This window comes from Poecilia mexicana, unplaced genomic scaffold (assembly GCF_051168715.1).
Source record: "Poecilia mexicana isolate PSO_F unplaced genomic scaffold, ASM5116871v1 scaffold_19, whole genome shotgun sequence".
Classification (NCBI taxonomy): domain Eukaryota; kingdom Metazoa; phylum Chordata; class Actinopteri; order Cyprinodontiformes; family Poeciliidae; genus Poecilia; species Poecilia mexicana.
Genome location: NW_028263388.1, coordinates 2063716 through 2091050, shown reverse-complemented (window position 1 = coordinate 2091050; position 27335 = coordinate 2063716). Strand labels below are relative to the sequence as shown.

General features: G+C 39.0%; 1 protein-coding gene across 2 annotated transcripts; it reads left to right on the top strand.

Annotated features, from left to right (window-relative positions):
• Nucleotides 1–125: 125 nt before the first annotated feature.
• sbk1 (SH3 domain binding kinase 1) lies at nt 126–15800 on the top strand. Of its 2 annotated transcripts, XM_015007078.2 has the most exons (4): nt 126–815; nt 11487–11728; nt 12612–12814; nt 14826–15800. In XM_015007078.2, exons 1-4 carry the CDS (start codon nt 778–780, stop codon nt 15639–15641), a joined length of 1299 nt encoding a protein of 432 aa, XP_014862564.2. In that variant the 5' UTR covers nt 126–777; the 3' UTR covers nt 15642–15800. The 2 variants fall into 2 exon arrangements, with proteins under 2 accessions (XP_014862564.2, XP_087872478.1); XM_088016352.1 differs by lacking the exon at nt 126–815 and having other exon boundaries at nt 11229–11728.
• Nucleotides 15801–27335: the final 11535 nt, after the last annotated feature.

Below are 27335 nucleotides of genomic sequence, written 5' to 3'. Positions count from 1 at the left end.
TATATATATATATATATATATATATATATATATATATATATATATATATATATATATATATATTTTTTTTTTTATATGTGTGTGTGTGTGTGCGCGCGCTAAATATATTTATTCGTAGGGTTTTATATTATGTATTAATTGAAGAAGATGACTATGCCTAATTAATGCAGTTCCCTGTGGGGGCCAGTAGGGGGAGCACCTTTTTTACCGGGTCCATGTCCCCCTCTGACCCACCACTTGTGTTCGCCGCTGATTGTTGAACGTCTTGTCGGATGGATGTCCGTGTCCCGGCGCTAGGACCCAGCACACGTGAGCGCCTGTAGTGATCCACAGGGTGGAGCCGGTGAACAATGACTGGTAGGTCCAGCAGATGCAGAACATCTGAACCCGCCTCCCCGCCTCTCGAGCCCCGCTGGACGAACGGACGGACCGGGGCGGACCGACGGCCACAGACGACCCGGGCTCAACCTGAAGGTTTGTTCAGAGATCCGAGCCGCGGCGGCGTGAATGAATGGGCTCCTCTCCGCGTCTCCTGCGTGTGGAAGTGGAAGTGGGTCATGTGGACCACCGGAGGAGCGGGAGATAAACACGCAGCCTCCCGCAGCTGCTTGGCCGGTTAACGGCTCCCACATCCCGCTTCTCACGCTCCACATGTGGCTCTGATTCCTCCGAGCAAAGTGTCAAACTGACGGACAAAACGGGGACTTCAACTTCTCTGTTCTGGAGAAATATTTTTGCTATTTGAAAGCGAAGATTCGGTTAGTCGGTTCCGAGCAGATGCAGGACCATGGAGGAGAGAGGCAGGTCGCCAGCAGGTGAGCAACACGCGATGAGGAGCTTCCAAATGGGTCCAGAAAAAGTGGTTCTGGAAAATCCAGTCCAAACCAAATGACCTTTGACCCACTCACGGTTGTTTTTATTCCGAATTTACTCTGTTTTGTGCAGCAAATAGTCCAGGTTTTCTTCTTCCAGTTTATAAAAGAGAAAAATTAATCCAACGGAAAATCAAGGCAAGACTAAGCTCCAAAACAATCCAGATATTAAACTTGAAGAAATTAAGGCTGAAATAATTATTCAGATGAATCTTTATTAAAATAACAGTCAGCTAATTTACTAAAATCGAATAATCGTTAACTTTATTTTACAGACCCAGTAATTAAGCAAAGCTGTATAAAACTAGCATTTAGGTGAAAAACCTTCTTTGTTTGAAACCATTAAAGTAACCATTAATTAATCCTTAACTACAACATAAAGGGCAGTAATTCAACCAAAACTGAACAAAAACTGCAAATATTTAGCATTTAAAATGAAAAACCTTCTTTGTAATTATTAAAGTAACCTTCAACTAAATTTAGTCGTCAAATAATCGTTAACTTTGGCATAGACACTCCAAAAAGGGCAGCTCTTGAGCCAAAACTGTAAAAAAAAATGTAAATATTTAGGACTTAATATGAAAAAACATCTTTGTTTGTAACTAAGTTCAACCCAGAACTCATTAAGTTGCATATATTTACCTTCACCTAGTTCAAATTAAGAAAATCTGCTATTAAACACATTTTGCTACCCAAATATTAATTAATTATTCAAATCATAATAACCAGTTCAGGCCTACAGTGTTGAATTTAACTGAAGGGCTTATCTTTTCACTAACTTTTGAAATGCTTGTTTTCTTATTTTAAAAAGGAATTTAATTATTTGTTTAATTTCTTCGGATAATGTACACAATAAGCTGCAAGCCATTAAATAAAATTCAGCAAAATGAGCCATTTTTTAAACCGATTAAGCAATTAATCAATTGTCAGCATAATTGATGAAGTTATCAATTACTAAAATAATCGTTAACGCCAAAACAGATCTGTTGCAATATTCAGAGACATAAAACGGTGAAAAAACATAATTTTGATACATTTAACGACTTGAAAAGCAAAAATCTGACTTTGGTGGCATCGTTTTTCCTGAACAGCTGCTCACTTGTTTTCCCCTCTGCTCTGTAATCCTCATGTCTATTGTTAGCTGATGCAGAAAATGGACCAGACAGGTGGAATCTCATTTTTAATGCATCTTAATGAGCATCTGACTTTAAAATTCCTGCAAAAAGCGAAACCTGGAGGCTGCTAATGGGTCACAAACACGGCAGAGGGACCAGCGAAGTGTTTATTTGCTTCTGCTTTTTGTTGAAGAGCCCAAAACAATTCATATTCAAAGCAGCCTCTGGTTGCTCCATAAATAATTCACATTTCAGGATGATTTCCCAGTAAGAATCGACAGCTGATGAGCGGTTTTGCTGGTGGAAACATGCTCCTCACATATTCTCTGAAATTGTCTCCTCTAAATGCAGCTGGGGTAAATGTTTCAGGCAGACTCTGCAAATAGCAGCAAAAATGAGTTTTCATGCTATTAAAGAGGAAATTGACCCACTCCAGCTGGAATAAACAAACCGTTTCCCTCCAAACCAAATGACTCAAAGAAATGAACATGCATAATTAAAATGTTTATGATTATTACTTGAAAATAAAAGGGTGGATTTTTTTTTTACGCTGGTTGTTTTAAATGCAGATTCACTTTGCAGAGGGAAATAAACAAACCCTGGAAACATGTAAATAAGTTATAATGAATGAAAACAAACGTTGCCCTTTTTCTTGACTTAAAAATGCAATTTTCTACAAAGTTCCTTCATTTTAGCTGTTTTTAAAAGCAAATCTCAACCATTTTGTCAATTTAGTTAGACGTCTTCAGATTATGTGGCGTTACAAGATCAGTAAATAAAAATAATGACATTTTGACATTATTACTGTATTTACTACAGGATTTGGAGCATTAATTTCTGCAATCGTTGATTACCTTTGGAAGAGTGACGTTCCCAGCCAGTAACTGTGAACGTTAGCTCAGTGCTAACAGTGTTGAAAACTGAAATATGCAGAAATAAAATGGTGAGAAGGTTTGTTTTATACCCTAATGCAGGACTGAGTGATGTAAACATGGATTATTGGAACCAATAGGAAAGATCAGCTGCAGTACCACCGTTTAACCCACAGAGGACAGCGCTGATATTTATCTAATTTCCATGAAAGTATAAAAATTTACACAAAAACATAAAGATTTAATCCTTAAGACAAATTTAGATGTCAATAAATGAGTTGACTGGCGGTTAGTTACTCAGTTTGAACTGATTGATGATCCTATGAACTAAACAGGACTTGAACATGTTTTTGTATTTTAGATGATATTTTTAGTGAATTGTTGTGGGACTGTTGTAAAAGTGGTGATAAGAAATATTTACTTCTCCTTTTTTAGGTAACTGTCTGTCTCAGAAATCACATTTCCACAGATGTGATTATTGCTCATGATAAACAAACCAATAAAGATTTGCATCAGGGGATCCCAAACAGCATTAGCATTAGCTTAGCACAGACAATATTACAAAATATTTAAAGAAACACCAACGTTAAGAATGATTTTTATTCACTATTCAGTAATTGCTACATCCATTTAATTTATCGTCATGGCGATAATTGAATTGCCCACTCCTGAGACGGTTTCAGAGCCGATCCGTAACTGGTTCCAGTTTCAAAGTGAAGGAGGGAGCAGCTTAGCGAATCAACATTGGCCACTTCCAGCAGAACTAATCACCTTATGCCGCCGTTGCATCATTTAGCGACACCCCCATTTTACTGAGCTCATATTAGCATCAGATTTCCCCCGTGCGTTTAGCATCAAAGCGACGCGCTCCATGTTCTGTTTGCGCCTCGCTGGATTTCTTCCTCTCATCTTCCTCGGACGAAGACTCCCTGCTACAGGCGGAGGTTACTGGCTTGTGTGAATATAATGGTGTCGGTGGGAACAGTGTGTCCTGCAGCTAGCTGAGGATGATGGCGACGACACTTATTATGATTGGCATCCATAATCAGATGCCGTAGGGGAAAGTTTTTGCAGCGGGAGCTTTAATCTTTAAACTCTGATGATGATAGAAAGTGCCAGAGGAAATGCAGTGGGATGCAAATCAATGGAAAGCACTTTCATCATGAGTCCTAATCAGATTGTAAAAGATGACCTCATTTCCAAAAAGCATGAAGTTAAGAAGTTGCTGTGGATAAAAGCTGTTTTCTTTCTCGTTGGGTTGATTCCCCCCAAGTTTCTTCCTGTTATTTGAGATTATTTGGTTTAAGTTTTCTATATTTGGTCAAAACTTAATGTATTTTAATATAAAATAGTTCTTTGCTGTAAGGTTAAATGAAAATATGTGGCATTTCTAAATGCTTTAGCAATGAAAATCTGAAAAGTGCAACTTTGACAGTGAAAATCCTTGGATTTACCAGTTTCAGAAGGTTTTTAACAGAAGATTTAGAAAATCATCTGTTATGGTGATTTTCTCTGGTGTAAAAGTAAGTACTTTAGTTTTTTTCTAAATTTAAATAAAGAAAGTCTTTAATTAAATTCAAACATTAGTAAAATGCCCAATATCAACTGAATGAAAAAAAGTTCAACTGAATATCATCAGCGTAGCAACGGTAGGAAATATTCTTAAAGAATAACCAAAAGTCCAAAGGATTTGTTTAAATGTTTTCTTCATTTATTTGGATAAAGCTTCCAACCATCCAGCTTTTAATTACATTCAAATTGTATTCATAAAATGTCCAATTTCAACTGAATGAAAAGAAATGTACAACTGAATGTCATCAGCATAGCAGGAAACATCCCTAAGAGATGAGAATATGGGACCAAGAGGGAACAGATAAAGTAACAATGTAACCAGACCGGAGCCCTGTGGGACACCAAACCGACAAATGTAGATATCAGGGGTGGGTAGCGCTAACTAAAAGACTAGCTGCGCTAACCCTAAAACACTAATAATAAACTTGAGCTCCGCTAATGCTAAAGCTAAATACCAACACCGTATTTAGCAGAAGATAATGCTAAAGCGCTAACTTCCATTCTATTTACACCACAACCTTCTAGCACCAATTTCATTTCCTGTTTCAGAAGTATAAACTACACATAAAATCCAAATGAAATATTTCAAAGTTTGTCTTTTTAATGTGACAAAATGTCAGTAAGCAGAGGATTCAGTTTAAAATGTTTCCTATGATTGCAGGAACACAAACCTGAAGCAGTTATCGCTTTTACATTTTAAATGTTCGTTTTTAAACCTCTCCACTGCGAAGGTCACATTCATGCAAATTTTGCTGCTGGTTTTAATGATCCGGCGTTTCTCCGGTGTTTCTGCAGGGACTGATTCGGCTTCCTGAGACGGGATCTCAGAAGGTTTTCTGCCATGTCTCGGGTTGACCTTTCCGGTTTCTGTTGAATGCCATTTCCTAATTGCATTACAAACTGAGGGGACGGCAACCTGGCCAATTAAACAAGGCTGTGGACATGTGCATGGATAACTGTGGGCCACCAAGCTCAGTTTAAGACGGGGGACAAGTCTGAGCATCATTTGTTTGCACACTTTATATTGAACTGGATGACTTCTGTGTTGGTGTTTTATTGGTTTTTGAAGGTTACATATTTGGAAAATCTGGCATTCCTCTGGTTTCCATAGCTCAGAGTGATGTCAGGGCAGCCATCTTGTTTTACAGCTTATATTTATTCAGACAGACAGAATATTAGGACTAGGCCACAGGTTTTATGAAGTCATAATACATCAAGAAAAATTTTGATGTATTAGGAGAATAAAGTCGAAATAATACGAGAACAAACTGTTTATTTTAGGAGAATGAAGAAGTAATTTTAAGAGAACTCTGACACAAAAACTAAAAAAAATCAAGCTTATGTTGAGCATATTGTGAAGTTTTATAGTTTTTTTTGTCTAACAAATTTTTGATTTTTTAAACAAAAAGAAAATTCTGATTTTTTTTCTGTTTCTTTTGGTGGAATTATCTTTTTTTTTTTTAAATTTCTATCTACAATGGCTCTAACCGGGCTCTGAATCATTTCTCTTTTCTGTTCTGGCATCCCTCCGCCATCTTTGTTTCTGTATCAACTGACTCCTCTTAAGGAGCGGCCCCCTCTGCTGGATGCTGTCCAAACTGCATCACTGCAAGAAGGTCTAAATGGACGTTATTAGTTCATCTATTGGAATTAATCTTAATCTAATAAACCATGAATCGACAATTAATTGTAAGTCAATTGTTTGCATTTTTAATTATGAATATATGTTCTTATCATTAAGGGAAAAATGTTGATACGTAGAACTCATAAAAGGGAAGATTGAAAATATTTTTTAAAATTGGGTTTTATTTCAGTCAATTCTTATTTATCTTTTTATAAAATAAACCAAGAAAAAAAAGATTAAAACTGGATATGTTATGAAAACGTGTGATTTTCTCTGTAGGCCGTTGCTGCTGAGCGCTGAACCAAACCCGTCCAGCCCGACTCGCCTCAGTTTGTCCTTCCAGTGTCACTGCGGACGTTTCTGCTTCGCCTCCAAAGTTTGGGGACGTTTCACCTTGGCCGGCGTCCTTCCTGGCTCATTGGTCAGATTCACCAGCAGGAGGCCAGGTGAATCTGGAGCGCGAACAGCAGGGGTCCGTATGGGAGCCGGGCCGAGCTCAGAGCAGGTGATTTGTCAAAGCGAGAGTCTGTGGCCGATCGCTCGGAGAGCGGCGCAGCAGACGGAGGTTTTCTCGTTCAGTGGGGTTGACAAACGGTAGAAAAAAAGACCATTAGACATCATCTGTTTCTGTCAGGTTGCTTTAGTGCGTCGCACAAAAATAAATGGGCTCGCCAGAACCACCATGTAGAACTGAAACAATCAGTTTCCCACTGAAAACCCGGTTTCTGCACAGGATGTCAACTTAATGAGGAAGAGGATTAAGAAAGCAAAAATAAATCAGATTTTTTTTTTTCAGAATTCCAAATTTTCCGACTCTTTTCCTCAAAATTCTGATGTTTTTCACAGAATTTTCATTTTAATCTCAGAATTCTAATTCTGTCAAAATCCAACTAAATAACCAAATACTTCTTGGTGTACTTTCTGTCAGTATATGTAAATATTCATTTAACTGTTTCTTCCTCTGATTTTCGGCCCCAAATTGAGTTTTAACACTAGATTTGCCTGATGGGGCAAAAACAATTGAAGCAATTCTGATTCAGAGAGAAAACACTGAATTGTATTTATTTTTTCTCGGGGACGTGACGTTCTCTGAGGTTTTAGTTGGAAACAGTTCAGCTCTAACAGGCTGAAACGGGCTGGTTCTGTTGGAAGCCGGTTCATGTCTGAGTGACGTTAAAACAACCTGACAGAAACAGAAGAAGCCCAAAGGTTTGGTTTCCGTTTGCAGTCGGTGGGAGAAACGGCTTCGGTCTCTTTGGGTTTCTCTCTGTGACCTGGAGGCAAAGCATGTTGGGCGTTTTGACAGCTAATTGAGAAATCGGTCCTCATTAATAATGGCTGTTTGGCCCGGAGCAAAACAGCTAGTCTATTAGCAGAGGGTAAAGACGTGGCCAGGGTCTGCAGTCGATTTACTTTTTGTGTTTGTAGAAACAGGCAAGAGAGGGATGGATCAGTAGCTGCTGATTTCATCCTCACATTACGATGCATTAACACCAACCCTGTTCTGTCGCTTTAACCCAACTCCTTTCTGGTTGTCCTGGTTTGATTGTGGAGGTTTAAATGCTAATTGGACCAGAAACATTGAATTCTGGTCGTCCAAACTTTGGTCTCGGTTTGGTTGAAGTGAACTCTGGTTTGGTTTGAAATCATATGTAAAGACCAAGTGGACCGGAGACCGCTCCAAAAGCAAGAAGTGAACTACAGCGCAGGGCATTGTGGGTAAATACAACCAAAACAAATGTGCTAGCTTAGCGCTAGCAGGAGAAATGGATCGTGGTCTTTAGCTGAACACAAAAGAGAAATCCTACAACCTCTAAAATCTGCTGCCACTCCATTTTTGCTTACATTTTGTGAAGAAGGAAGTTTTTCAGTCCGTGTGCTCCAGTTGGCAATTAATTGATTACTAATTTAGTTGACAATTACTTTAATGATCACAGTTAATCCAATTAATCGTTTCAGCCGTAAATAGAAATAATGAAAATAACAGTTGTTGAACTTTCCACCTTTTCTCCATGAGAACAGCAACTTCATCAGTCCTGGAAGAGATCAGTCAGGATTATCTCAATTATCGATTAATCACGATTAATCGTTTCAGCCCTAGATAAAAGTAATGTTGAGCTTCCCACCTTGTTCTAAGAGAGCAGCAGTCCAGAGTTCAGTGGGCGGATTTAAAACGTTTGTAGATATTCGGGTCGGACTGAGTCGGACTCAGACCTCCAGGTATTAAAACTGGATCTTCTGTATGTGGAGCGTGTGATCGCTACCTTTTCTTTCGGATGAAGCAGCAGTTATCCACAAACGCTGCAGTTGTGCTGCAGCCTGCAGCTGCTTCCTGTGAGAGGTGAAAGCACAAAGGGCCTTTGATGGCGCCTCCGATACGCCGGACCGACCCGCTCTCTGCCAAAAGCCTCCACACAATCGTCCCTCAGATAACCCAGCTCCACTGGCACACCTCCGAGGCTCTGTGCTGTGTTTCTGAGACGACCAACCTTCTCATCACATTTCAGGAATCCTAATCCAGTTTTTCCCAGGGAAACGGAGGAGGCGGGATTGTTTTTGTCGGAGCGGGGTAATGTGATTAGGAGCTGGAGCTGAGTGGAGGGACAGTAGAGCAGGCCCTGCGCTCCACTCGGCTCTCTGATCCACGCAAGGTGGGCGCTAACAGGAAACATGCTAGCATGTTAACATGCTCAATCGTTAGCATGCTAACTCATGTCTGTCTGGTTTTAACGTTTAATCACCAACCAGGACCACTGATCGGTCTGGACTGCTGCCAAGACTCGAAGGATGAAAAATCCACACCATCTTATGTCATCACCTTCATGGTTGTGATTTGCAGTGCATCCTTCTATGGCGCAGTAATAGTGCCAAAATTCATTAAATGGCTAAAGGGCAATTCCACCTTGGTCTGTCACATCAACAAGTTTTTGGTAGAAATAAAAAAACGGTAAATCATTCACATGGAAATTATTGAGCTTGTTTTAATTAGTTGTGCGATTAATTGATTTATTTCTTATTGTGACGGGCCTAATTCCACCTAATTTTAATTTTGTCTTGCTTAAAAACTTTTCCACCTGATTGTCCGGTAGACTCTGTTTGATTTGGGACAAAAATCTTAACATCTGTTGCATCGCATTCATTTCCCTCTTGGGCGCTGCTCCAAGAAACACTGAAAGAAACGATATGCATGACAGCAGCTAACCAAGCCTATGCTAACCCTAAGCTGTTCAATGCTAACACTAGCCTATCCAAGAGTAAGACCAGCCTACATTTGATAATGGACGACCCTCAGCATGCTAGCTGCCAGCCTCTTCAAAGCTAATGCAAGCTAACATTCCTCTTAACGCTGAGTTACCAACATTGGATGATCACTAATCATGAACCAGATCAGCAAGTAGCTTCAGAATGGATATAGCTTCCTGCAACAAGGAAGAAGTCGCCACTGGGTGCACAATAGTCTTAATTTTGGCACTAATGCCACACCATAATCCTTCCTGTTTCCAGATTCCTCCTTTCATAACAAAACCATGGAGATTCGGTCCAACTCGACTTTATCTCCTCCTACCAAAAACCTGAACCAAACTTTCTGATCCATGTTCTCCCGTCTACATTCACCTCCAAAGCGCGTCGTTAATTCATGGTTTTCCACCAGAGGAGCCCAGTGAGTGGCAGACACATTTTCGGCGCTCTTCTTTGAACCTGGTTTAAAGCAGCGCTGCTGTGAAATTGGCTGCAGGGAAAGAAAAAGGAACAAAAGAGAAGCTTTTAGCTCTGAATGACGGATGAAAAAGGCCATGAGCAGAATGGCTTGTGCTGATTTGGAGCCTATTTGTATTGTGTGTGTGCATGCTGTGCATGATTGGATGATTAAATCTGATTGGGTGTGCAGGGAGGCTGAGTTAAGGAGACGGAGACAGTGGGTAAGATCATTAGTGGGATGTGTGTCGTTTGTTTTAGTTGCGCTGTTGTTCAAACAGTAACTGAGACAGAAACAATCTCATTTCAAGTGAAGCTTCCTGATTTAGTTCTGCTAGAACAGCAACTGATGATTATTTCAGATTAATATATCAATTATTCTAATGATTAATCGATTAATCTAATTTAAAAATGGCACCTTCTACAGATTTTTCATTTAACCACTTCAGCCTTTTTCATAGAATATTAGAAATACATTGAAAGGTACAAATAATTAAATTCCTTGTTAAAAAGAAAATTAACATTTCATTTCCTAAAATGCAACAACAACATTGTTTTAGTAGATCTGAGCCGGGTGAAGCCAAAACTAACACTTAGGGGGTTCTTGGAAAAAGGTATTTACAGAAAAGTGTTTTTATCTTAAATGCAAAATGTTTATATGTTTTGTACAGTTCTGGCATATTTATTGTTCTGTATTTTTTCAGAAAATGGCCTTTTGAGGCATATATGTATACTCCAGTTAACGATTGAGACTAAATGTGACAATTATTTCAACAACCGATTAATCACAAATAAACTGATTAATAGTTTCTAAATAGAAATTTAAAAATATTGTGAACTTTTCAACTTTTTTCTATTAGAACAGCAACAAAACAGTCCTGGGTTCAGCAAATCAAGATTATTTCTGTAATCGATTAATCACAATTATATTGATGAATTGTTTCAGTCCTAGATAAAAATAATGAAAATGACTGTTGTTGATCCATCTTGTTCCATGAGAACAGCAACATAAACGATCCTGGAAGAATTCAGCCAGTGAAGAATATTTCAGTAATCGATTAATCACGATTAACCTAATTAATTATTTCAGTTTTAACTAAAAATAATTGCTGTCAAATTTTTAACCTTTTTTTCTATGAGAACAGAAACATAAGCCGTATTGGTAGAGTTCAGTTAGTCAAGATTATTTCTGTAATATGCACAATTAAATGGATTAATCACGATTAACTGGACTAATCGTTTCAGTCCTAAATAAAAATAACGAAAATGAGTGCTGTTTAACTTCCCTTTTTTCCTATAACAGCAACATAAACAGTCCTGATAGAGTTCAGTTCCAAGAATCAATTAATCACGATTAATCTGATTAATCGTTTGAGCGCCATTTTTTCTGACCTATAACCTCCAGCTTCAGTATCTCCTGTTTCTACAGGCCTCACTGTAAATGCAGATGTAGTTGTTGCTCCTGTAAGCGTGCATGAAGCTGTCAGCTCCGGATTTATTGCCATTTGCTCGTCTTTCTGCGTATTGATTTTTCCGTAGCTGCTTGCCAGTAAGTGCTGTCTGAGGCCTGCAGTATCTGAGAGCTTAGCAGAGTCGTCTGGACGCAGCAGGAAGTCTGATGCATTTACTGAAAGTTCTCCTCATGGCGGTGCTCGCCCCGAATCGATAGCATGAAAGCCGAGAGCCGCCATGTTGGAGACACGTCGATTCTAACCGTGTTTTCCTTTCCCGCCAGCGTGCCGCAGAGCGTCAAGGCGAGCCTGTCTCTCTCCCCCTCCGGGCCGGGGCGAGCGGGCAGCGGCGGGGGGTCGCCCACGTCCAAACCGAGCTACTGCGGAGCGGTGCCGGTGGAGGACATGCAGGCGCTGGCCATCACCTCGCTGTCCGCCGCGGACGTAGCCAAGCAGTACGAACACATCCGGGAGCTGGGAAAGGGGACGTACGGCAAGGTGGACCTGGTGGCTCACCGCACGCAGGGTGAGTCCCTACGACCTGCTCTACGGGAGACGATCAGTGCCACAAATAAAAAATAATAATAATCTGACTATAATCTCAGAAGATTGTGTTTCTTCGTGACAGTTAAGTGGTTAAATTAGTGGCATGAACACAGAAAGTGAGTAAACATGAAATGCATCGGCGTGTCAGTCAAATGTATGACGCCGTATTAGGGCAGTTGTGGATAGAAAATAAGGAGTAAATTTCGACCAAAAGAATTCGGAATTTTTTAAAACATTGATCTCAGGAAAGTTCTAGAAAAAAATTGGAATTTCAGAGTTTGAAAAGTTGCAAATTTTCGACTTAAACATTTAAAATTTCTGAGATTAATGTAAATATTTTTGAGTTTTTTTTGGTAGAATTTGTTTTCCTCCATTTTTTCTATCTACATTGTACGCTGTCGTACAAATGTGACGACACAGATGAGTAAAATTAAGATAAATAAAAATCGACTGACCTAAAGTACATCTGCTGCAATTATGAACACAAATAATGGAGGAGTCAAATAATACCTGAAAATTGATTCTTTCATTCATGTTGAGAAATCCTTTAATCTCCATGGGAACCATTCAGCTGTGCAAAACGCCTGGGTGGACCTAGCTCCGCCCTCCCCCACTCAGCTCCTCCAAATTAGCCGGCAGCAATTAGCAACCAGCTGCTGCTGCTCAGAGCAACGCTGGTAAAAACATTAAAGGGTGACTTCCTGGAGGCGGAGCTTCAGAAAGAGCAGGAGCTTCTTAAAGAGACACATAAAACAAACTCATGTAAGGAGCTGCTCATTCACAACATTTCTCATTCAACATTTAACGTTTCCTCTGCAGGGATCCAGCAGGCCAATCTGAAACGATTTCTCCTGGTTTTTCAGGCACCAAAATGGCGCTGAAGTTTGTGATGAAGAACAAGACGAAGCTGAAGAGTTTCCTACGGGAGTTCAGCCTGACGGGTTCTCTGAGCTGCAGCCCGTTCATCATCAAGGTCCTCGACGTTCTGTTCGAGACGGAGGACAGCTACGTGTTCGGGCAGGAGTACGCCCCCGCCGGCGACCTTTTCGACATCATACCGCCGCAGGTAGCGCCAGCACAACGCTCTCCACCAGTCGCCACCTGCCTCACCTGGCTCAGAGGTGTCCAAAGCGAGGCCCGGGGGCCATTCGTGACCATTGTACTGATTTTGTGCGGCCTCCCCGCCCCCAAGTACAATTAAAAAGAATGATATAAATTTGACCCAGATGCAGATGGAGTTTTAATTTTAAATTACCAAAATAATTTTCTGAGAAAGCATTCGTCTTTTTACAATAGAGCTTTAACAAAAAGTAAAACCAAGTTTAAACAGAGACTTTTACTGAAAAGCCCAATTTTCTGCACCCAAATCATCTTTTATTTTTTATTAAGCTTGGCTAAATATAGCGAGCATTTTGAAAGAATGTGATTCCAATCCTGTTCTTATTACTGAAAACAATTTTATTCAATTGAGCCCAAAAGAAACTGAAAAGTAGAAACCTTTCTACTAATTCAGCAAACCTCCAACATCCACAGCGGCGTATGTGGGCCGTTGTCGAGAAAATAAAGGAGTACATTTTCAGCAAAAAACTCGCTGGAAATTCAAAGAGTTTCAGATGTTTGACAATTTTTCATTCAAATTTCTTAGTTCAATCTAAAAATGTTTGAGTTTTCCAAGTTTTTCCTAGAATCTTCCTGAAATGTCAGATTTTGTTTTTGTTTTTTTAAACTGAAATTTCCAGGATTTTCTCTCTGATTTTTTGGCTTTTGGATTTCAGAAATGTCAATGTTTTTCTTTCAAATTTCTGAGTTTAATCTAAAAATTTCTGAGTTTTTTTTTCTCTCAAATATTTGACTTTTGAAACAATGAAAATTTCAGGTTTTTTCTTGAAAATTTCAGAATTCTAAAAGATTTCAGTTTTTTGGCAGAAATTTACTATCCCTTTTTTCTATCTACAATTGACCCTACAATAAATTGGATCAATAATAAATATCCATTAAGAAAAAATAACTACAAAACTCAACCCTCATTAGCTTGATGTTTTTGTTTTTTGGTTAAGTTTCTTTGAGCCACAATTACTTTTGAGTCGACAGTTTTGAGCAACGTGAGAAAAGTTTGGACACCCCGGCCGAAACGAAGCGCTGCAGTCGGTCATGATGTTTGAAGTTTTAATAAGCTCTCCTGGGGATGGATTTCCTTCTGCACCAGATTTCACGGTTTGAGTCTCACTCCAGCTGAAGTGCAGGGACTTCAAGGGCGCTTTAAAGAGGCGCTAAAACTGATTGCAGGGAAATTTACAAAGAAATTTTAGATTTTAGTATTCCTTTTATCAGCATGTCGATGTTCTTTTCCAAACCTCGTCTTCATTTAGTTTCTCCTCCCTCTGTCACCTCCCTGCAGAATAGAGCGCTAAGAACAGAATCCTCAGCAATCGTCAATATGAGACAAAAAATAACCCAGGAAAATAGAAAATGTTCAAATGAGAATTTCACTCATTAAAGGAAGAAAAGAACCAAATTAACCTGGTCCGACGTGGAAATATTTAACTACCAATCTAATTATTTAGCCTCATTGTTGTTGTGAATGTTTTGTTACAATAGCAGAATATTTAGTTTTAAGTTAGATATTTAGATCCAAACTAAATATTTAATGTTGCAACCTAATATATTTAGTTTTTAGGTAAATATTTAGCTAGCAAGCTACATAGTTAGCCTACAACTAAATTTTAGTTCCAAACAAAATAATTAGCAAGGAAGCTAATTATTAAGGTTTAATCTATATATTTAGCTATTCACTAAATATTTAGCCTCAAACTAAACATTTAGCCTAAAGCTAAATATTTAGCTAATATTCAAATTCACTTGCCGATAAGTGAACTACCAAAATAAAGCTGGTTTGTCTTCTGGTGACAGAATAACTGAGCCAGGAGGTCTTGGTCAGCTTTTCATTTGAAAACAGTTTTTTTGTTGTTTTTTGTTTTTTTGGTGAGGTTATTTCTCTCCGATATTAAAATATCTTGGTGATCTGTAGCGTGTGTGAGGAAACCGTCAGAAACGTTTATTTCCTGTCTGTCCTGCAGGTCGGCCTGCCGGAGGAGATGGTGAAGCGCTGCATGCAGCAGCTCGGTTTGGCTCTGGACTTCATGCACAGTAAAAACCTGGTGCATCGGGACGTCAAACCCGAAAACGTGCTTCTGTTCGACCGCGAGTGCCGCCGCATCAAGCTGGCCGATTTCGGCATGACGCGGCGCGTCGGCTGCCGGGTGAAGCGGGTGAGCGGCACCATCCCCTACACGGCGCCGGAGGTCTGCCGGGCCAACCGCGCCGAGGGCTTCCTGGTCACCACTAGCATGGACGTGTGGGCGTTCGGCGTGCTGGTCTTCTGCATGCTGACGGGGAACTTCCCCTGGGAGGCCGCCATGCCGGCCGACGCCTTCTACGAGGAGTTCCGGCGCTGGCAGAAAGCGGGCTGCCCCGCCGGGACCTACCCGTCCCAGTGGCGCCGCTTCACCGACGACGCCCTGCGCATGTTCCAGAGGCTGCTGGCCGCCGAGCCGGAGAAGCGCTGCGGCGTCAAGGACATCTTCTGCTTCATCAAGTACGAGCTGGTGAGCGAGCTGCGGCGCCGGGCGTCCTACCGGGCCAAACGGGGCGAGAGGTCCAGCTCCGGAGTGTGCACCGGCAGCTGCGCCGCGTCGTCTTCGCGTTCCTCCGTCAGACACCCGGAGCCGTCCACGCCGCCGGGAACGTCCTGCCTCCGCCCGGCGCCGCTCAAACGCAGCGTCCTGTCCGACCCGCTGTCTCCCAGAGACGAGGCCGGGCAGCACCAGTCCCCGGGCCGAGACAAGAACAAGAGCCAGATGGTCATGGCGACCGCCATCGAAATCTGCGTTTGAGCGCAATGACGGCTCGTAGGTCCGACGGCGTAAAGCGGCCATTTTAGATCAAAAGAAATAATAATGATAAAGGACTAAAATTCTGGCAATAACTCAGAAATTTTGAGAATAATTTCATAAATATTGTAGAAAAAATTGGAAATTTTGTGAGCTCCAAAAGTTGAAAATTTGCAAAACAAAAATAAAAAACATTTCCAAAATGTTTGGAAAGCCGCAAATTTTCAACTTTTCACACTCAGAAATTTTGATCTTTCTCCTAGAAAATTTCTGTGGTCAATCTAAAAAAAATTTTTTTTGGGGGGGCGGAGGGGGGTGTTTCTAGCAAATTTTTCACTTTTGGACCTCAAAACTTTCATTTTCTCAGAATGTTTGGCATTGGTGTCATATATTTTGTAGAAAAATCTTGGAAATTTGTGAGTTTCAAAATTTGAAAATATGATAGAAAAAAATAGTGAAATTTTGAAATTAACCTCAGAAATTGTCAAGAAAAAATTGGAGCTGACCTGAATTTTCAACTTTCAAAACTCTTAAAATTTTTGACTTGTGAAACTTGGAAATTTCCAAGTTTTTTTTTTATGAAGATATCTCAGACTAATCTAATGTTTTTGTTGTTTTACAAATTTTCTAATTCCAAACTCAGAAATTTCCCAGTTTCTTCTAGAAACTTTCTGAGATAAAACTCAAAATTTCTGAGTTTCTTGATGGAAATGTACTCCTTTTTTTCTTATCTAAATGGCCCTAAAACACCGTCGTAAGAGGCGTTAAAGGTGACCTATTATGCTTCCTTTGACAGGTTAGGATAAATATATGGCCTATACAAAACATGTTTATTACATTTTTTTGCACAAAACCATTTTTGGACAGTGAAATTTTAGTCAGAATGAGCTCCCTAATCCTGTTTTGTCAACACTCACGTGAAAATGGCTGCAAACAGATCCGCAATTATACAACAGTGCATCTTTGAAAAGCAGAAGAGGAGCCTCCTGCACAACCAACAAGAGTACAGCAAGTGGTTTCTGGATATTAAGTCAGCTACTAAATACTTTTACAGCAGTAAAACCAACTAAGCAGACATGCTGGAACTCAGCATCTGTTGCTAGGTAACGGGGCTCGACTGGGGTTGCTAGGTAACGGTGTAGTGCTCTTCAATGTGACTTAACAATTGAGGTTTTTGAAACACTAAAAAACCTGAACTTATTGCCAGAAAAACGGTTATTTGATTTTTTTAAAGCTCTTGTTCTGTTTTTTTCAAAAGCAGTAGAAACCCAAATGGAAGAATAAAAACGTGTAAAATGTGAACTTTGCGTAATGGGCCCCCTTTTATGGCTTCAGAGGTACTGAAACGTTAAAGGAGAAGCTCAGGATCCAAACCCACGCTGGGGGAAATGGACGCCATCAATCAGCGGCGAACTCTGGGACAGCCTGTCAATGAAACTCAATTCCATTTGGGGTTGATTTGTGACCAAAGACTGATTCCTGAGCAGAAAAGCCATGCAGGCGGCGGCGCTCCTCGGTCTGCCAGTCGGACATTTCCGGCCCAAAAGCTTTGTGGTGGTGCTAATTACGCTAAAGTTAGCTTCACTCCATGTTCCAGAACTTCACTGCTTGCTTATCTGCAGTAAAATCTAACAGTAAAGTCAGATTTAGTCACTTTATAGCTGCAAACTTTGAGATTTTATGTGAACTCAAAGTAAGGCTGGGCAGTTTGGATTAAGAAATAAAATCTCATTTTAATCTATTTTATATTTCCTTCATTTCTGCAAATGACAAGTGGCTGAAAAAAAACATTTGACCTATTATGTTTATTATTTCAAACATCCCTTCTGTACAATGAATTATTAAACTGAGAATTTTAGTTTAATAATATTAGCAGAATAAAGATGCAATTTTACCAGAACATTTTTAAAATGACAAAAAGTAATCAGATAATTAATCTGACTGAGCAGCTCAGTCAGTTTTTCTCTTTAACATAAACATTTGTTTGCAGAATTGTTTCAAAGTTCAGCTGCTGATGATAATTTGAAGCTAATTTGTTGAAAGATGAAATATTTCCTTATTTTTAAAACCGATACCAAAGTATAACTTTCACAAGACGCTCAACATTCTTCATGAAATTATTTATGCATTTTCTTAATACTATGACTTCATTGCTGTAATTGGAAAAGAAAATCATAATCTCACCCTAAAACCTGAATTCAAAGTCCAGATAAATAAATAAAGGTTGTAAAACATATTTGGCTGCCTGGGTGTGCTGACATCATTCTGATCTATGGAAACACAAATGGTGGAAAAAATTCCCAATTTTCCAACAATTAAAACTTGAAAACATTTTTTTTGATTAGCTGATTAATCGCCCAGCCCTACCTCAAAGAAACCTACCAGGTTTGCACTTTTAGAGATTTTGTTTTTGTGTTGAGGAAGAAAAGCATCTCCGAAGCATGATGCTGCCACCACCCAATCGTTCACATAAAATCTACACTGAAGTTTGTGGTTCTGACGTGACAAAATATTGGAGATTTAATGTGAGTAATTTGGGTAAACAAGTCAGAAAGAACTAATTAAATAGAAGGTAACTGCATTTTACTGCCATTTCTGAGACTTCCTGTTGAGTGCATAAAACCAGATTTATCCAAGGGAAAGAATTACTAAAACAGATAAAACCCTCAATGTAGCACCTTGGATGAGACGTGTCTTTATGACGGTGTCTAGACTCGAGAGACGGACTCGGCGCTCAGAATCAACTCAGGACTCTTCAGTGGAAAACTTCCTGTTTAATCACTGATGGAAACTCGTGTGGAGGCTGGAGGACGCAGCTGGCACTTTTCAATGACTCTCAGCGACTCGTTCTGCGAAAAACACAGAGACGTCGCACTCTGGATGAAAAAGGGGAAATCTTCTTCGGTGTGTCTAAAGTTTCAAAAGCACAACGTCTTTTTATTAGTAATTACTGCTAGAGAAAGTTATGACTCTAAGTTGTACATAGGTTGATATTTGCACCATATAATCAGGTAGTTCAATGTAGCTGAACTCTTTTTCTACAACAGCGAAGGCTTTTCCAGTTCATAGTCTATGTAGCAAAATCTACCATCCTTGATCAAAACATCTAGATGGGTGATCTATAACGGTGTAGCGTCTTCATACTGTCCTGGTTTGGATTTCAGTTAATCTACTTTTTATTTTCACACAGATTGATACAAGTTATACTGTACTATAGAAGTTTAGGCCCGATTTAAGAGATTTTTCCTTTTAATCACAAGAATAAAGCCATAATATTATGGGAATATGACGCAATGTTACCTGATGAAAGTTGTAAAACTACAAGAAAAATGTAATTGTATTAAGAAATATTTCCGTTTTCCATCTACAAATGGAGCGCACCAAAGCTCTCAAGTCAGAAAAATATTTGGGATTTGCTAATGGTGGTGGCGCTAACTACAGTTAGCATTACAAAGCGATAATGTATTTGTCTCCATTTTATGCTTTCAAATTTTAAGAAACATTTTCACCAAAACTATGGAGTGTAAAATTCAGACTCAGAGGAGCTAACATGGAGTCTCACTGCGTTTTATGGTGTGGCAGCCATGTTGGATGTTACCTTTGGGCGCGCGGGGTCCTCCCCGTTTCCCTGGGATCTTACAGTGTTTGCTTGTCAACTGGGACTACAAAAAGAAAACATCATTTATTTCATTTGCTGCCATTACAAAATCTCAAACTTTGTACAAAATATTATTTTATATGGAGTGTCTTACTTTAGTGCAACAATAAACAGCATTCAAACCTAAAGGTATTTTGTAATACTAATATATCTGATCTGTTGAACACAATAGGCAGTGTTTTAGTTTTGCTTTCATCAATACCATTTTGTAACAAATGACTGTCATTAGTTGACATGTGAACTATTGTTTCTGATGGACTGTTATTGCAGGAAATCATAAAAATAATTTAATTTCAGATCTGGTCAGGCTATCCTTCCCTTTATCCTCTGTACCCTGATCCAGTGTTGGACATTTTTTCTGCCCTCAAATCAGTTTTAGAATCTATTTGTATAAAAATGTACAGGCTGTGTCCTTAAAAGAGGTAGAAACAAAATGTTAATATATGTAGAAATAAATTTATGCACCACATCCTATTGCTTCTGGGCATTTCTGAGGCATGTTTGCAAATGCTGACTTTCTTTTTTTCCCCCTGCAAAGTCTCAGCCGAGCCTTGTGAAGTTCCCGTCCCATTAGATGAAGGTCAGCTTGGATCACATGTGATTTCCCAAGGCGTTAGCTCCTCGTCTGTTCCGCCACCGAGCCTCCAGACTGGTGTAATGGCGCCGAAGACCAATTAACACATCTGTAGATAGGAGTTATCTGCTGTCCTCTTACAGCAAAGAGGTTCAAGGACGAACAGAATATGGCGCCGGGGTTGGGAGCCGTCATCGTCAGCCCTTCCCTCTTCCTGCTGCCTGTCAGCTAATGTACCAGAGAGAAGGAGCCACAGGGAACCGTTCGTAAAGACACAGTCAAAAAATAACAGCAATACAGTAATTTAGGCTATTTAGCCTGTCAAAAGAAAGAAAAATAAAAAATAGGATAAATTTTTCAGTCATATTTTGACTGTTATTCATTCATTTATAAATGTCACAATTTCAATGTAAACATTTAATTAGCAAACTAAGTATTTCTTTAGCCAGCTAAATATTTTTGCTAAATATATTTAGCTCCATAAATATTTAGTAAGAAAGATATTTAGCTCCAAACTAAATATTTAACTCAGATAGGCAGAGCTAACTTACAATCTAAATATTTAGCTATCTCACAGCTAAATATGGGTGACGTTAATATATTTGTCTCCACTTTAGCTAGCTCAGAGCTAAATATTGAGCTAATATACGTGCTGACAAGTGGAAGTGGACTATTAACATAAAAGCTGGGCCAACGACGAATCCTTCATTGGTGACGCATCACTGCTGATTTTTGGTAAATGTCTGAATCTTTAAAATGTCTCATCTTTTAATTTAAGCTGAAATATAATGAGCAATGTGAAGGCAGAAGTTATATAGAAATTTGGAAAAGAGCTTTTATTTTGGTACTCCACTTTTGGTTATTGGCAAGTGAATTTTCATGTTAGCTAAATATGTAGCCCATAGCTAGGTAGATATTTAGCCCTGGAATAAATATTTAAAATCAAACTAGATTTTTGGCTTGCTAGCTAGTTTGAAGCTAAATAACTAGTTTGCAACTGTTTAATTGACAAGCGAAACATTTATATTTACTGTGTAAGATTAAAAAATGGTACCGCAGAGAGAAAAAGTTATGGCGGGTTTAGAGAGCGGAAGAGGAAGCGCTGGTGTGTCTGCTACCGAGCAAAGCTAATGGGTTCAGACAGTGGCAGAGAAAGGAAAGGTCAGCCATGACACTCCATGTTTGTGTCCTTTGTGATATCTCTGCCTTTCGCTATCTACAGCAGCCTGGTGGCAATGTTCTGCTTATGTGGAGCCAAAAATGATACAGCAGGTTTCACAACTCTGGGGATTTTATTTCACCGCCAGTTATGTGTCAAGATTGTCACCTGCGACAACAGGACCGCCATGTCAGGTAACGCCAGAGTCACGTTCATCTGATTGGGCGGAAGTGACCCGAATCGCTGCTGCTGCTGGTGGATTATTTCTTAGCCGCAGCTTTTAAAAGACTGCCAGCTAAAACCTAATTGCTTCCCAGCAGCAACGGAGAAAGCTGGACGTTAAGCCTGCGGCTGGTGGTCCATGTAGTGGGATCCCTGTGGAAGCAGCTGTCTCCGTGAGACCGGCCGTTAAATCCCCGCTCTCTGCACCGCTGATGAGGGCCACACGAGGTGACTGGAGGCTTCCGGGGGATGAGTTAAAAATGGAAAAAAAACATTATCTGCTATATGACATCTGTAAAAGCAAAAACAGTTTGGATTAAATAATGTAGGTTTAACAGTAAGGCCGTTAAATAATGCAAAATGTAAGTTAATTTTAAAGTTATGTGTATGATGGTGTATTAGCTAATGCTACCAGAAAAGGAGTAACTTTCTGCCAAACAAAAAAAAAACTCAGAAGATTTTAGGTTAATCTGAGAACTTTTATAGAAAAAAATAATTTCAGAATTTCAAAACTGGGAAATTTGAAAATTTTTGAAATTCATCTCAGAAATTTTCTAGAAAGACAGGATATTTCTTATCTCCAAAATTTGAATGTTTGCTAGAAAAAAAAATGAAATTTTCAACTTTTGCACAATTTTTCTTGAATATTTCTGGAACTAATCTCAGCATTTGTGCATTTCTTTCTAAATGTTTGACTTTTCAAACTCAGACAAAGCTAACCAGATGGCCAAATGTTACTTAAGTAAAAGTAGATTTATTTCAGCCTATTTTACTCAATAACAGTAATAAAAGTATTGTGGTGCTGTTTGTAAAGTTACACAGCCAAAAATTAACAGCAATATTTTGAGGTTTGTAGCCGTTAGCAGAAAAAAAGGGGTGTTTATTTTTCAAAGTTATATTTTTATCATCTTTTTCCATTCATTTATGAAGCTATAAGCTAGATATTTAACTGGCCATATAAATACTTAGAGCTAGATACTTAGCCTACAAACTAAATATTTAACACCAATTAGTGTTAACTAGTGTTAAAGTAACCCTAATTAATATTTAGCTCCAAAATGAATATTTAATAAACAAGTTAAATATTAAGTTGGAAGCTAGATATTATCTTAGAGTCAGAGCTAGCTAATATGTAAATTCATTTGCAAAAACCGGAAGTGGACTACCAAAATAAAAGCTGTGTCTTGTGAACCTCCATATGAAGTTGGCTGTTTCACGTCTCTTCTTCTCAACATCTTCATTTCAGGTTAAAACAAACATTTATTTAAAGGCAGATCTTTCCTAGAGTTTGTCCTCAACAACATAAATGAACAAATTATTTAAATTAAAACATTATATTGTTTATTTTATAATTGCAACAAAAGATGAATTTATTTTAAAGGTTTTTTCTGGATGAGTGCTAAGTGTGTAACCATTCTTGTTTAAGGGAAGTAACATGTTTCTCGTTTGATTCGATTTTTGAATTTTATTTCTTGCAATTCTTTTTCTTAAGGTCAACATATTTTTGATGAAGCCCAAGGATTATTTGTGAAGCATTACTTCATCTTCCACTTGGTCCTTTTTGAGGATTTTTTTAGGTGAATCTCCTCTTCATTCTTCTTGGCAGCATTTTCATGTTTTCATCCAGTTTATTTAATTTTTTGTCCTCAGTTTTTCCCCTCCTTGTTTCTAGTAGCAGCGAAGTATTTCTATTTTAAACTCAGAATCTCCCCAGACTTTCTAAAAATGCACCAAGCTTGTGTTGGTATTGATAGAAACAGAAGTTTTGATCATCTTCGCCCACACGTTGCACATCTTTTCTGCCTATTTTGGCACCGCAGGGAGTCCAATATTAACCCTCCTGCGTCACCAGTTTCCTGCCTCTGCACCTACAGATGAATGAATCACTTCATTAATGCTAGCTGGGCCGTGGAGTTTTATTTCTGTTTCTTCTATTCATACTTTTTATTTTAAAACAGCTGAATGGTTTTGTAAGGAAAAGTTGTAAACTCAGTGAACGGGTTTGTAACGAGGGGAATCGTGTTTTTGTGGTAAAGCACTACATGCATCAAATCCTCTCCGGTTTAATGCAGCTATGTTTAGCCTACATCTGCGTTGGCGCCGTTCAGATTGCAGTTTTTTCTTTCTTGTGGCATGTAAGAAAAATGTTGAGGCGTATAAACTCTCAGACAGAGCGTGGTCGTCTGCCACGGTTGCTGCGGCAACGGAGATGATCCCTCTCCCTTCCTCTCTCTTTCTCTCCCTGTTTTTCTCCTTAATTTAGAGGAGCTGTGAGATTCTGGGTCTCGTTTTAGAAACGGCGTCCCACGTATTCTCTGCCGGGCGAGGACTCGATGTTTCCTGTGTTTTGTTGTCATTTTGTGCTGCAGAAATATGCTGCTCTTTGTGCCGCAGAGGGTGTTTTTGTCTCCAGCGCAAAGAAAAAAAAATAGTTTGTGGAGCAGGAAGATGGCCCACCATAAGACCCTGAATTATAAATCACAACCTACTGAAGAGTTTCCCACGTAATGCTGAACACTTGTATTGAGATTTAATTTAAAATCTAGTGTTTATTTTTTAAATATGCACAAAAATATTTACAGCATGTAACATAATGTCAAAACTTTTGCTTTATGTAATAGAGTGGGTGGAAGTATAAACTTACCAATATTCCCACTCCTTATCCACCTACATGCACTTACCAGACATAACAACTAAACCGATATTTAATACAGGATCTATTTAATATTAAGTACAGAGGAAGAGCAATCAGTGTTTCATTAAAGGGGCAGTATGTTATGTATTTTACATTCAGCTGTTCAAAATGCCTGGGAGGACCTAGCCCCACCTCTGAGGGTCAGCTCCTCCCCTCTCAGCTCCTCTAGACTAGCCAGCAGCAATTAGCAAACAGCTGCTGAGCTCATTATAGGAGCTGCTGCTCAGCGACGCCTGTAAAAACATTAAAGGGTTAATAGAGCTTTGGAGCTGACGTCACAGCGTATGACGTTTACGTCGCTCAGCGCCATCTTTGGTGTCCACAGACCAAAACAAACTAGTCAGAACACCGGTGTTTTCTTTGCGTTACCGACCGCAGTGAAGTTGTTTTCAAGTTGGATATTGGATATTCGAGCTCCGCGGAGTAAGGGGCGTTTAGCTAAAGGTTGATCCGATTTATGAATGCTAATTTCGGTCAGCGGTTCTCCACCGCTCCCGGCCGCAGCGCCCGAAGGTTCACTTAGGGACTGTCAACAAATTACAGAACCAAACACTCCTGTCAAACAAATGTTAATAAATGCCTTGAATTGTAACCGTCAGTGCTAATTTGTGCTTTTACATGAGACACAATATCCTCTATTAAATTTTAAAGTCATATATTTTAAATAATTTTAATAAATGTTTTCTTCAATAGCTTCCAGGTCATCTGACCTATATCCTCAATCACTTTGTAATCTTTCTACTAGTCTGTATAGGTGAGGCGCAGTCATTTGTTTTCCATTTTAAGTCATTTTCCTTTTTTAACAATTTTTTTTTTGTCAAAATTTGGGTTTTTCTTCAATAGCTTCCAGGTCATGTGGCCTGTTGACTCAAAATTATTCTACTAAACTATATAGATGAGGAATATTTTTATTCCATTTTGACCCCTTTTTTTTAGTTTTTTAACCAAAATTATATTTAAAAAATATTTTTTAAAAAGTTCATAAAATGTATTACCTCAGGCGATCATCACATTTGTTACCTGTAATGTTCAATTACATAAAATTCTAGAACAGGATCTATTACATATTCACTTACCTGGAATATGTTAAATACAACAAATATTTACTTAAAGTGTGATCTGTGTCATAAAATTTACTTGTTACCTTTATTGTTTAATTACACATTAAATGTTTAAAGATGGCTCTTTCACCTGGTTTGTCATGATGTGGCGGTGGACGTATTTATGAAGATGAACATGAACAAAATAAAGCAACACTCAGACACCGAGTGTCCTGGCAGTTTGGTTGTTATATTACATGTAACAAGCAGATATCTGATTATATAATTGTTTACTTTAATCATAGCAAAAAATTATGACACAAAACCAACAAAGCGAATTTAGACACTCGCCAGAATGAAAATGTCTGGAGCAAACTTGTAGGCATCTGGTGATGTTGGAGAAGGTAACATCAGGACGTCTCAACCACTGATACCAGAACATTCGTTTTCTTTTCGTTAGCTCCGATAGCTTAGCTTAGCCTCCTCTCGTTGTTTCCAAGCAGGAAAATAGTGAAACGAAAGTCCGTTTTCCATCTTTTTACCGTTTCAGTTGTGTGATCGGACATTACATTCAATAACGCAGCAAGTTCTACCATAGCTGAATTATTTTAGGTAACTTGGATTAAAAAAGAATGTTGGTTTTTGTCGGCTATGTTTGTGGACACCAAAGATGGCGCTGGTATCCCTCCGTCTACAGCAGTGACGTCACGTTCCAAAGCTCTACAGAGGAGCCATGTTGGGACGACTTCCTGGGGGCGGAGCTTCAGAGAGAGCAGGAGCTTTCACATTTCAAGGTGTTAACTTAGGAAATAGTTTCTTTTACAACAGCTGCTTTCTTGTGTTAATATTATTTGAAGTGTATCAAAGTAAAGGGGTGGAATACAAGTTCATGTTTTTTTCTATTTTTATTTGAAATGTGAAGAATATTTGTCCAGCTCTGTGATGAACCTGTAAGGATAAACAATGGATGTATTGATGAAATAATCAACCAGATGGTCCATCACATAAAATCCATAGAAGGTTTTGCCTCTAATTTCTGTTTTGCTGCTTGAATTCAGATTTTTCCCATCATGCAGGACTGTTTCGTTCCAGTCCTCTAGTTTCCTCCGTTTCACAGAATTCAGAAATGAAATTCTCCCTGCATGTTTTGGAGCCTGAACATGTGCCGTCATGAGACCTGCGTGTGCCACCCACTAACATCTGCCATCCGCCATGCTTCAGTGTCTCCACGCCCAGAGCCTGAGGAGAGACTCCACCAACGTTCTGCCGTATCAACAAGCTGCGATGCTGCAGAGAAACGTCAAAACGATGCAGAGCCCGAAGATGAGCTGCTGTGTTCACATGGCAACTTGAGATCACTTCAGAAACTCTGGAGATTCGTTCAAATTAATGAGAGGATGTAAAATCAGCAGAAGGAAAAGTACAGGCAGGAAGATCCAGAGATGGGACTGTAACCTTCAATCTTCCTGCTGTTGCTACGTCAACAAATGTAAATTAAGACACAAACTGGTGTTAAGGAAGAATATCTAAATTAGTTGACTTTGGAAAAAGTCTGGCTCTCTCTTCGTCTTGGATCCCAGGTCCTCCCGGCGGGCCGCGTGTAGTCACTCAGAAGAAAACAGCAATGCGTGTTGACGTCACAGAATTTAATCCAATAGAAGACAACGCATAAAATTACAACAGAAACTGCAGAACAACAGAGACATACATTCGTTTACCTGACAGACTTGGAAAAAGAAGGAAAGAAAGAAAAGCAAAGATGTCCAAAGACATCTTTGGAGAATTGCAAGAGTAAATCTGATTTGTTACTCCATGTGGAAAGTTTTATAGTAAAGGCGTATTCTTATCTTTAATTTATTCAAATAAGGCGTATCTTTGCTCATCCAACCAGGAGCTATCTCTGACCCTTTATCTGAAGCCAGGAACCCCTGTTGTGTTTACGGCTTTTCACAGACGAGTGTGAAAAGCTACAACTTCTACTGTATTGTATTGTTGCAGTTCAAACGATCCTAGCAAACCATCTGCTGTAACTACAGGTAACATAAAGGTCAATAGGCCAGAATACATTACTAATTTCAAGACCACAATTAGGCCATTTGAGTCAAGACATGTTAAGTTTTAAAACTAGCTTATTTTAAATTTATTTTCTCAACACTGGACAAAAAAAACAAAAAAAAAAAAACAGCAATAATTTAGCTTATTTAGTTACAAAAGGACCAAATAAATTCCCAGGCTAAATATTTAGCTGCAAACTGAACATTTAGCTTGCTAACTAGCTAAACATTTAGTTTACAAACCACATATTTAGCTAGCAATCTAAATATTTATCTTAACTACACAACAAGCTAA

Coding starts and splice junctions, on each gene's coding strand:
- sbk1 (XM_088016352.1), top strand. CDS start 11,422: ATGAAAGCCGAGAGCCGCCATGTTGGAGACACGTCGATTCTAACCGTG. Junction 11,729..12,611: donor GGTGGCTCACCGCACGCAGG/GTGAGTCCCTAC, acceptor CTGGTTTTTCAG/GCACCAAAATGGCGCTGAAG. Junction 12,815..14,825: donor TCGACATCATACCGCCGCAG/GTAGCGCCAGCA, acceptor TCTGTCCTGCAG/GTCGGCCTGCCGGAGGAGAT.